General features: G+C 40.2%; 1 protein-coding gene across 1 annotated transcript in view; it reads left to right on the forward strand.

Annotated features, from left to right (window-relative positions):
* LOC144053369 (nucleolar protein 4-like) overlaps positions 1–9430 on the forward strand; it is a 48709-nt gene extending 39279 nt beyond the window's left edge. The window contains exons 5-9 of the mRNA XM_077567762.1: positions 5–196; positions 275–463; positions 1810–1923; positions 2194–2425; positions 2611–9430. Coding sequence (XP_077423888.1) covers positions 5–196; positions 275–463; positions 1810–1923; positions 2194–2425; positions 2611–2831 — 948 coding nt within the window. The 3' untranslated portion in view covers positions 2832–9430. The remainder of the gene's footprint in view (positions 1–4; positions 197–274; positions 464–1809; positions 1924–2193; positions 2426–2610) is intronic.
* Positions 9431–10339: the final 909 nt, after the last annotated feature.

Below are 10339 nucleotides of genomic sequence, written 5' to 3' on the forward strand. Positions count from 1 at the left end.
TTAGTCCCCCGTGTACAGTTCTGGTGGCAGCTACGACAGCATCAAGATGGAGACGAGCGCCGAGGACCTCAGCGCCGGCCGTCTCGGAGGCCCCGCCGCTCCCGACGATGACGACGACGATCACGACGAGCACGACGACAGCGACAAGATCAACGACACGGAGGGCGTGGACCCGGAGCGGCTGAAGGCCTTCAATGTGAGTGGGCGTGGCTACGAGCCCCCTCCGTGACACGGTTTAGCCAATAATGCCGCCGTCTGTGTTGTGCACCTCCAGATGTTTGTGCGTCTGTTTGTGGACGAGAACTTAGACCGGATGGTTCCCATCTCCAAACAGCCCAAAGAGAAGATCCAGGCCATCATTGAGTCCTGCAGCAGACAATTCCCAGAATTCCAAGAACGTGCACGCAAGCGCATTCGCACCTACCTCAAATCCTGCCGACGCATGAAGAAAAACGGCTTGGAGGTACTGCATCCTGACTAGGGCCCATTCTGATATTTGGTCGAATAAAATCCAAATCAACAATTAATCGGCCTGTTAAGAAAAAAAACAATGAGTAAAATAACTTTTTTTGTCCTTTAAAAGGAAGTCAAGTGAAATCCTGCACAATATGTTCCCTCTAGTCTAAACATGAACACTAAAGTCAAGCCATTCATCCAGACACACACTAAAAACGGTTGGGTCAAATGTAACCCAGTTTGAATTTAAATAGGATCGACTCCTACTTGGTTCAATTTGAACCCAAAAAAATTGGGTTATTCAGTTCTGACCCAACTTTTAAGGTTAAATGAATACAACATATTTGGTCAAATAAATGCAAAAATTGTGTTATTCCATTTTGACCTAAATTTTATGGTTAAAGTAATACAATTGGGTCAAAACAATGCAAAAAATATTATTATTTTTTAAATCCAACCTAGCACATAATAAAACATACATGTCCTGACCAATCAATTTTTCAAATACTTTTTTTCAAATGAGCAAAAATCTGTCAATTGTATGTATTTTTTTGCATATCAGCATTCCAAAATAAGATGAATATTGTCTTTTTTTTAATTTTTCGAACATCCACATTTTTTTAAAAGGCCTTTTTTTTTGTACTCACATTTGTACTTTAGTATTTTCTTAAGTACTACATTAAGAAGAACTACTTAAATACCAAGGATTGTTGCTCCGTTTGTAATTCATCTTCTGCAAGTCACAATTCACAATAATGAGATAACATACGTACTCTGAAGTTCACTTTTGTGAGGCGCTCATGACTCCATACAGGGATCCTAGCATGGAAAAGTGGCAACATAAGATGGCTGCCGTCTCGCGAGGGTCCTATCGACTGTCCAGTATAAGTCTGTGAAAGGGCTCAGATTGCGGATGTATCACATGACCAAACCAGAAAACAGATGAGCCGTGATTGGCCGTTACCTGAGCTCATGTGTTGTCATTTTCAGTCAACAGCAGGTTCAAGTACAAGACAAAATGGCCGCTCCCTGTGATTGCTAAAAACAAGTGGATTTTTCTGCTTAATTCATATTCCACAAACTCAATATTAACTAGATTAGTGTGTTTAGACTACTGGGGGGTGCACAGACCATATTATTGTATAGATTTTTTAGGGGACTTGACTTCCTTTTAATTCTTACGACAATAAAAATATGAATCACAGACAGAATATTTGACCGTTTTTGCAAAAGAATTGGCAAAAATTGCCATCATCTTATGTTGTAATGTGCTAATACGAGAGAAAAGAAATACTGCACTCATTAACAAGTGTTGCAAGTGAATTCAGCTCCTAAACATGGTTTGGCCCACAGACCCGGCCCACTCCGCCTCACCTCACCTCCGCCATGGCGGAGAACATCCTGGCCGCCGCCTGCGAGAGCGAATCGCGCAACGCTGCCAAGAGGATGCGCCTGGATGCCTATCACGTGAGTCACCGCTATTTTATTGATATTTAATCTATATCGTTTATTTTATATTTTGTGTTTTGCAAGTGCCTCTCACCAACCAATCAGAGGATGGAAAAATGCTGACATCGTTGGCCCTGTGAGGAAAAACTCGAAATCTGATTGGTTATTTAAAAAAGATCTGAAAAAAATGGAGAAGCCCAACTATATCTCGATTTCTCAAACGCAAAAATGATTTTTCTTGATGTCAGCAAAAGAAGCCAAGATTAACTTTGTGCTCGGTGTTTCCAGGATGAGCAGATCTCGCTGGACAAACCTTCCAGTGGTAGCGGCGGCCCGAGGGAGCCAGCGTCACTCGTTCCCTCCGCCTACTCGCTGGCCGCGTCCGCCTTCTCCAACCAGGAGCCGCAGGTCTACATCAATGGTGCTGGCCTCAGCTACGGTTACCGTGGATACCTGGGCCTGGGCGGCGCCGTGCAGCCTCCCGTTTCCCTGACGACCGGCACCGCCGCTCAGAGCAACGGTGAGGTTTGCGGGAGGCGACGCTGTACGATTAATTGCTAAAATTGATTATTAAAACAATGTGATTTATTTTTCAATAAAGATCTTTATTTATGTAAATTACAGATGCTTGTTAAAAAAAAAATGTTTAAAGCAAAACAGAGGTTTTTGTCAAGGTCTATGAATTGATGATTTTTTCCTCATCAGGTCCCACAGACCTCAGCATGAAGTCGCTCTCATCCGCCAACATGGCCGCCGCTGCCAACCACTGTCTGGGCGGGCGGGGTGGTGGGGGCGGGGCCTCGGCCCAACTCAGCCAACCGGAGATCGCGGCCGTGCGTCAACTGATCGCTGGTTACCGGGAGTCGGCGGCCTTCCTGCTGCGCTCCGCCGACGAGCTGGAGAACCTCATCCTGCAGCAGAACTGAAGTGCACACACACGCACGCACACATTTAGCCTTCTCCGAAAATGTCTGGGAGAAAATGTGTGAAAAGTGTGGAATCCTTGTAACGTGAGGAGGTAATCCCGCTCTACTCACAATCAGCGCGAGCCTCCGATGAAGAGCAACTTTGCCGCCCGTACCCTCCACGTGTTCCGACACCCTTCGGCTTGTACATAGAAGCACTTTTCCCGCTAACCTTCCCGCTACTTCATATGCACCTCGAACGCCTGTTGACCAGAGCAGGAAATACCTCAATCATCCTCTTCCTGCCCCGCTGCTGTAAATACTCAGCTGAAGATGCGGAGGATGACGATGTGTGTGTGTTTGCGCGCTAAATGCTAACGACTACTTCTTTATTACCTCCCACGCTAATGTGGTCGTTACGTCTCTTCGGACCTCCTCCGTCTCTTCTCGATGGACCTAAAGCTCCTGCTCGTCCTCGCTGGCGTCCTCCACAAGAAGAGGAGAGCACTGGGATATTGCTGCTAAAACGAGAGGCGGCGCTTCTGCCATCCACACGCGCGAGACCTCACAAACGGCGACGACGATGGACCACCAAAAGCTTTTTTGTGTTACATGTGTTTTTTGGACTGTTCCGCCAACTTGGCAACAAGTCGCAACGTCTACATTACTGGCTGCTGGGCTAGTGTTTGCTGTCTAGTTCAGCCAATGAGCAGCCCCGGTTTGTTGCCAGACGAACGCTAGCTTAGATTAAAGTTGTATTATTTTATTTAAAAACAGGAAACTTTAAGTTAAGTCTGACATTCTTTGTTTTATATTACAGCTAGTCAACAAGCTGACTACGTCACTAGATGTCGCTCACTTCTTTCATCAAACATACTCGGGTCAATTAGCGCGGCCTGGATCAGTCACTGAGCAGCCTCGATTTGATGCGGAGAGAATGTTAGCTCACCATAACGTTGTATTATTTTCTTTAAAAACAACTAACATTAATTCAAGTTAGAAAATTTCACAGCTAGTCAACAAGTTGACTACATCAGTGGATATCGCTAATGTGTTTCATCTTATTAAGTTCGATTAGTTTGGTCTGGATCAGTCAGTGAGCAACCTCAAATCTGTTGCGAGGAGAATGTTAGCCTAGCTTAAGTCGTATTGTTTTATGTAAGAACAGTAAACATTAAGTCCAACATGGACTTTGTGCTCACATTGTACAGGCTGTCAACAAGTTGACTTTGTCACCAGATGTCGCTAACATCTTTCATCTTACATACGAGATCTGATTAGCACGGTCTGGAACTTGTCACAAGGATAAAGTTAACTCGGCTGTACAAAGTCATTAAGTCGATGGTGTCATCGGTCTAAGCTTAGCATAACATCATATTCTTTTATTAAAACCATCATTGACTCTCATTTTTAAATACACGTAACAGCCCATAATACCTTTATTTGGATATGCACCATCGGGTAACGCTAAGATAAGCTAACTGACGCTAACAAATCATCAAACAAAGCGGATGACTTTTTATTGTTTTCACACAAAAAAAGACAAATTCTTTCCATCATAGGCTTTCTGCCTTTGTACTTAGTTCGCATCTTATTCATCAGGACTTTGAGTACATTGATTTAGTTGTCGTGAGGCGAAAGTTAGATTAGCATAAAGTCATCCAACCATTATCCGAACCGCCGTTTGTCTTTGCTATTGAATTTTTTGCGCGAAAACAACATTGAAAAAATTAACAAGCTGACGCTCGGAGAGAGGGAGTTTTAAAAGGCGACTTGTTGCCGACTGTGATGTGTTTATTTTGTGGTGGAAAGGAGGCAGGCGGTGCGATTAGCACTTATTTTTTATTTTTTTTTATTTTTTAATGCAATGCAGCTGATAATCACAATGTTCCCTCAGCGCTATAGGCGGTCTCACACTGCGAGGGGCTACAATTGCGAGAGCAATGAGAGTTAATGTGACGCTGTGGCTTTGTGGAACATTCCCGATTTGAACTGTGAAGAATGTTTTTTTTTTGTTTTGTTTTTGTTTGACAAAATATGCAAAAGAAAAAGCAAGGGGGTGGGGCATGTTGGGAGCGATGATATCACATGACTCATGTGTCACTGTGCTACAATCAGGTTCTAAAGGTTCCAAGCCAGGTGTTGTGTGTCTCATATGGCATGATCTGTTCTTTAATTATTAATATAATTATTATTATTTGTGACATTAATTAAATCATTTAATTATTTACTTTTTTGGGGGGTATTTTGTTTTTGTTTTTAATTCATGTATGTCATTAAATAATTAGTTAATTCATTTATTGTCAATAATGGAAGACAGTATAAATTTAAAACACCTACATGTAATATTTATTTTATAAAACAATTTGTAAAGTTTTAAATTAGTTAAACAATACAAATCAAATCAAAATGTATTATTTTTTATTATAATAGATTTTACATACACATTTTAGCTGGTTTAATTTTAACCTCATGTATGCATGACCTGGCCCACCAATCAATTTTCGAAATCAAATGTGGCCCTTGAGCATAAACGTTTGTCCACTCCTGTGCTAAGCATTTGTTAGTTCAGTAAATAGAACCAGAACATTGTTAGTCTCAATCCACAAAGGCAAATGTTTAAAAAAAAAAAAACAAGCAAAGGACAATCTTTGCCAATTTGTAATTTGCTGTTTTTACTCAAAAACCTCCGCCTCCTGACGCCAGATTGTTTTTTATTTTTCCAAAATCGATTTTGTGATTTAAAAAAAAATATATATATATTTATTTTTCATTTTTTAATACAATGTTCAACAGTGTTTGCCTCCAGTATCCATTCCGAAAATGTTGCCCAGCTGCCATCAAACGTGAAGGAAGGAAACAACATCTTACTTGAGGTACTTCAGTTTATTTTGTCAAATAAGTCCATCTCGGACCTAACGATGGAAAACTACGGTTGAGCAACGATGCTAGTCGAGCAATCACACACTTTGAGAACAAATGTCAACACAAGAAGTATGAATTTGTTGTTTTTATTTTTGTATAGGGGAACAAGTTGTTAGCACATCTGTCTCAACAGTCGAGGGGTTCTGGGTTTGAATCTCAGCTCCGGATTTTCTGGGAGTTTGTGCTTGCGTGGGTTTTTTCCAGGTACTCTGACTTACTCCCACATTCCAAAAACATGCATGCTCATGTTCATTGAATAATTGAAAATGTCCACTGGTGTAAATGTGAGGTTAAATGCTTGTTTGTCTAAATGGGCCCTGCAATTGGCTGATGACCAGTCCAGACTTGACATCTGTAACAGTACACATCGCACAGCTAGTCAACCGTCTCGCTAAATGTCATCTTAGATTCATTATAGACTCTAAATTGCAAAAGGTGTAAATGATTGTCATTTGTCGATATGTGCCCTGTGATTGACTGGCGACCAGTCCAGGGTGTAACAAGCCTCTCGCCCAAAGTCAGTTTAGACTCCAGGTCACTGAGGACACACATACACAGGACAGCTACAGAACTTATTAATGACGGTGTATTACAAGTTAGCATCAATGTTATTTTGATTTCTTTCTGTGGTGGTTTTTGACTTCTGGATTATGATCTGGATCGCTCGGCCTCGTTTCACTCAGTGGAAGTGTGATGTTTACATGTACAGAACTTTCTGCCCCGTTGTTCCCTCGTATACGGTGATCTTTCACCCTCCGACCCCAACAACACCCCCTAGCTCAGAGGTGGGCATCGAGGGCCGGAGTCCTGCAGGTTTTGCATGTTGCCCTTCTCCAACACAGCTGATATATGATCAGCTCATCAGCAAGCTCTGCATAAGCCTGATAACGATCCTGCTGATTGGAATCAGCTTGTGTTGGAAGTGAGAAACCTCCAAAACCTGCAGGACTGCGGCCCTCGAGGACCGAGATTGCCCACCTCTGCCCCCAGCTCCAACAAGGGAAATGGAAAGACCAACATTGGAAAATAGCAAGTCAACTTTGAGACATGTTTTCAATTGAAGTAATTCATTTTTCTTCACTTTTAATTTTAATTTTAATTCAAGCTACCAGTTTTTCCAAACAGCTTGCTAACACTTAGCCATGTGTGACTGGATGGTAAGAGTGCACATGCATCGATCACACTTGCCTAAATTAGAGATGCTAACTGTTTGCTATCATTTAGCCGTAGGTTCCCGACAAGATAACAGTTGTGTAAGTGATGCTAATTGCTGTTAGCATTTAGCCATAGTTTTCTAAAGATACTGTATGCAAATTATTTGTTAGCATTTCTCCATGTGTGACTAATGCTGCATTTCAGGAAGGTGGGAAGTCGGAATTATCCTTCTCATATTGTACAAGTTACATCTTCAAAGCGTTCCAGGCAAATATAAACAACAAAGATGGTTGATGCCGATATTTTTTTTTTGTTCTGGGTCACCTCCAGCAAACCTGCTTTCAAATTTTCCCTTACTTATATAAATCAAGGAATATTTTATATTAGTATAACAGGCATTTCACCGAATAACTTTATTCAAGGTAGCTGTATATTTTCATGCAGTCAGTCCAAGTTATGTGTTACGTCGAATAACTAATTTAATGTAAAACATAGACTAGAGCTACATAAATATATGTTTGTAGTAATCCGATAGTTTAGGTTTTGCCATTCACGGTCTGTGTCTCCATGGGGGGTCATCCTTGTCAAATGACATCTGATTGAAGCCGGTCGGTGAATTTGAGTTCCTCCACTCCACCACCACAAATTTTGCGCCTTGGACCTCTGAGTTTAAAGTGCAATTTTACTGGTTGGAAGTTGGAAAACTCCGACATCCCACTTTTCTGGAACGCAGCATAAGTGATGCTAACAATTTGCTAACCTCTAGTTGTTTGTCTGTCAGGGATGCTAACAGCTTTCTAGCTTTTAGCCATGCGTGACGAAGGGTTGCATACTACTTTTTTAGCATTTAGCCATAGCTCACTGAAGAGATTCGTATTTTAGTGTTACTAAGAGAGTCTAACAGGTCCGTAGCATCTTACGTGCTTCAATTAGGGATGCTAACTGCTTGCTAACCTTTAGCCATAAATTACAGACGTGGTGCCAATCATTTGTTTGTGACTAAGTGATGCTAACTGCTGTTGGCATTTAGCCACAGGATACTGAAGAGATCCTTTTATTTGTTAGCATTTGGCCTCGTTTGACTAGGTTACTTTAGAGGGGAACTTAACCCAAGATGTCAAAACTTTGTTACATTACAAATGTGCAAATCTTCTTTAACTGACACTGTTTAGTTACATTTATTAAGTATTTATTCAAAAATATATGGTCGATTTTTAATTTGATATTGCCCCCCCCCCCCACCCATTAAAAAAAAAAGTATTACAGTGCCAGTTTGCATTAGTAGCTAGAGGCTAGTAGCTAGCGCTTGCCAGCGACTTCTCAGTGTGCACGCCCACTTAGCCTTTGCGAGCACAGAGTGCCCAATAGGCTTGCAACATCTGGCGGATGTTTTTTCTCAAAGGCATAACTTACCTTTGATGCTAACAGCCTGACACCATTGCAGCACCTACCGATCCATTCCCAATTCAGATTTTTTGTTAAATCCGATCTTTTTTTTTTTGTCAAATGTGCTAAATTAGCAGGCAAAACGGGACTGGTTTCAATATCACTTCCGGTCTGCGATTGATGGCGATTTCATTAAACATGGCATCCTCCTGAAGTTGATTAATTATTCTCTTTAATTCCCTTTTCATGAACACAATCATAGTACCATGTTATTTTTGCAGAAGTTTTTTTTTTTCTTCCTCACAGGTCGCTAGCATCCAGCTATGCATTAGTTAGGGATTCTAATCTTCTGCTTGTTAGCATTTAGCCATAGGCAACTGAGGGAATGCTAATAATTCAATATTTATTGACTTGTGAGTAAAGGATGCTAACAGGTTGCTAGGATCTAGCCATGTATACATTAGGGATTCTAAATGCTTTTTAGCATTAAGCCATAGTAATAGTTTGTTAGCATTGCTCCATGTGTGCTAATAGTTGCTAACATATTGCTATTATTTACCTGTTCATCATGTATGGATGCGAACAGAGCCAGTTGGTGAAGAAATGAAACAGGGGTTGAATTGAAAACCAAGAAGGGTCCTGCTATCATATATTTTTTAAAATTATTATTATGTTGGGGTGTTGGGGGGGCTCAGTTATGTACACACTCATACACACATACACACACAAACACACACCAATCGGTGTGAGAGAATGAAAAGCCATTGAGACCCACTTTGGGGGTCTATTAGTGTATTTAGCGATCGAGAAGGCTGCAGACGACACGTCAACCTCAGGAAACAAAAACAACACAACACAGTTTTGTACAAACTCTCATTTGCTGCCCTCTTTGATACCATTTTCTATTTATTGTCTTTCTTATTCCATACAACGGTGGACCTACTGTGTTCATAGATGTAAATGAGACTTTATGTTGTGTTTTGTCAAAGAGAACATATCATGTCAACAATCGAATGGTGACTTTTTTTTTTTCCAATGTGCTGTCACTGCGGACATTTTGTGTGTTTTTTTTCTTCCTTCGGACCTCCTGAAATGTACAACACAAAGCTAAATATACTAATGATAATAAAAACTGTGTCCTAACCAGCTCAGAACTTGTGTCTTTTAAAACAAAAGCACTGTAATAATCTTGAGACTCTTGGTACATAAAAGTATTATTTATTAGGAACATACAAGGGCCACAGAAAAAGAGTATACCAGAAAAGAAAGTCAAATTCACAGAAATAAAGTGGGAATGTTAAGGGAATAAATATCTTGAAATGATACATTTGCGAGAATTGTCTCTGTTTTATCATGCACGTTTCACGAGACTAATGTAATGTGGAAAGAAAAGTTGGTAACAAATAATGTTATTTTATACGCAAAAAGTGGAAATGTTAAGAGAAAAATTAAACACTAATTAAATTACATGTATGGCAATGTGTAATAGGTTACTATGAGACAGAGTCCCCATTTTATGTTTAGAAAGTTGTAATATGAGGAAAATAATCATGTTTTAAGAGAAAAAGAAGAATACAATAAAGTTGACTATTCGGACCACAGCAGAATAAAATGTACATAAAAGTTGTGTTCATGTATGTGAATTAGATTAACAGTATATTAAAAAAAAATGTATGGTTGAGATATGAGCGTAGAAGTTTGCCAAATACTTTATAAATATAAAAAAGAAGAAAAAAAATGTCGACGGGGGTGTGCTTAATATGAAAGTATGTAGTTGCATCCTTGACTTGACTGATTAGTTTGTGTTATACTGGCCAAGGTGGGCACACCAGAATATAGCGGCAGAATAAATTTAATTGAAGCATTAAATGATGACGCAAACTATTTAATTGTTCATATGCTAGTTATGTTATTATTCAGTTTTATTATAAAGCGCAATATTATAGAGTGCTAATGTCCTTATTTAAGAACTGCTTTTTTTCGGTTAGCCAAAGCTGAAATGGATTACAGTAACGACATTTCCATTATGATTTGAGACACGCGTGTTAACTTGTATCTCAAGG

The sequence above is a fragment of the Vanacampus margaritifer genome, chromosome 1 (assembly GCF_051991255.1).
Source record: "Vanacampus margaritifer isolate UIUO_Vmar chromosome 1, RoL_Vmar_1.0, whole genome shotgun sequence".
Classification (NCBI taxonomy): Eukaryota; Metazoa; Chordata; class Actinopteri; order Syngnathiformes; family Syngnathidae; genus Vanacampus; species Vanacampus margaritifer.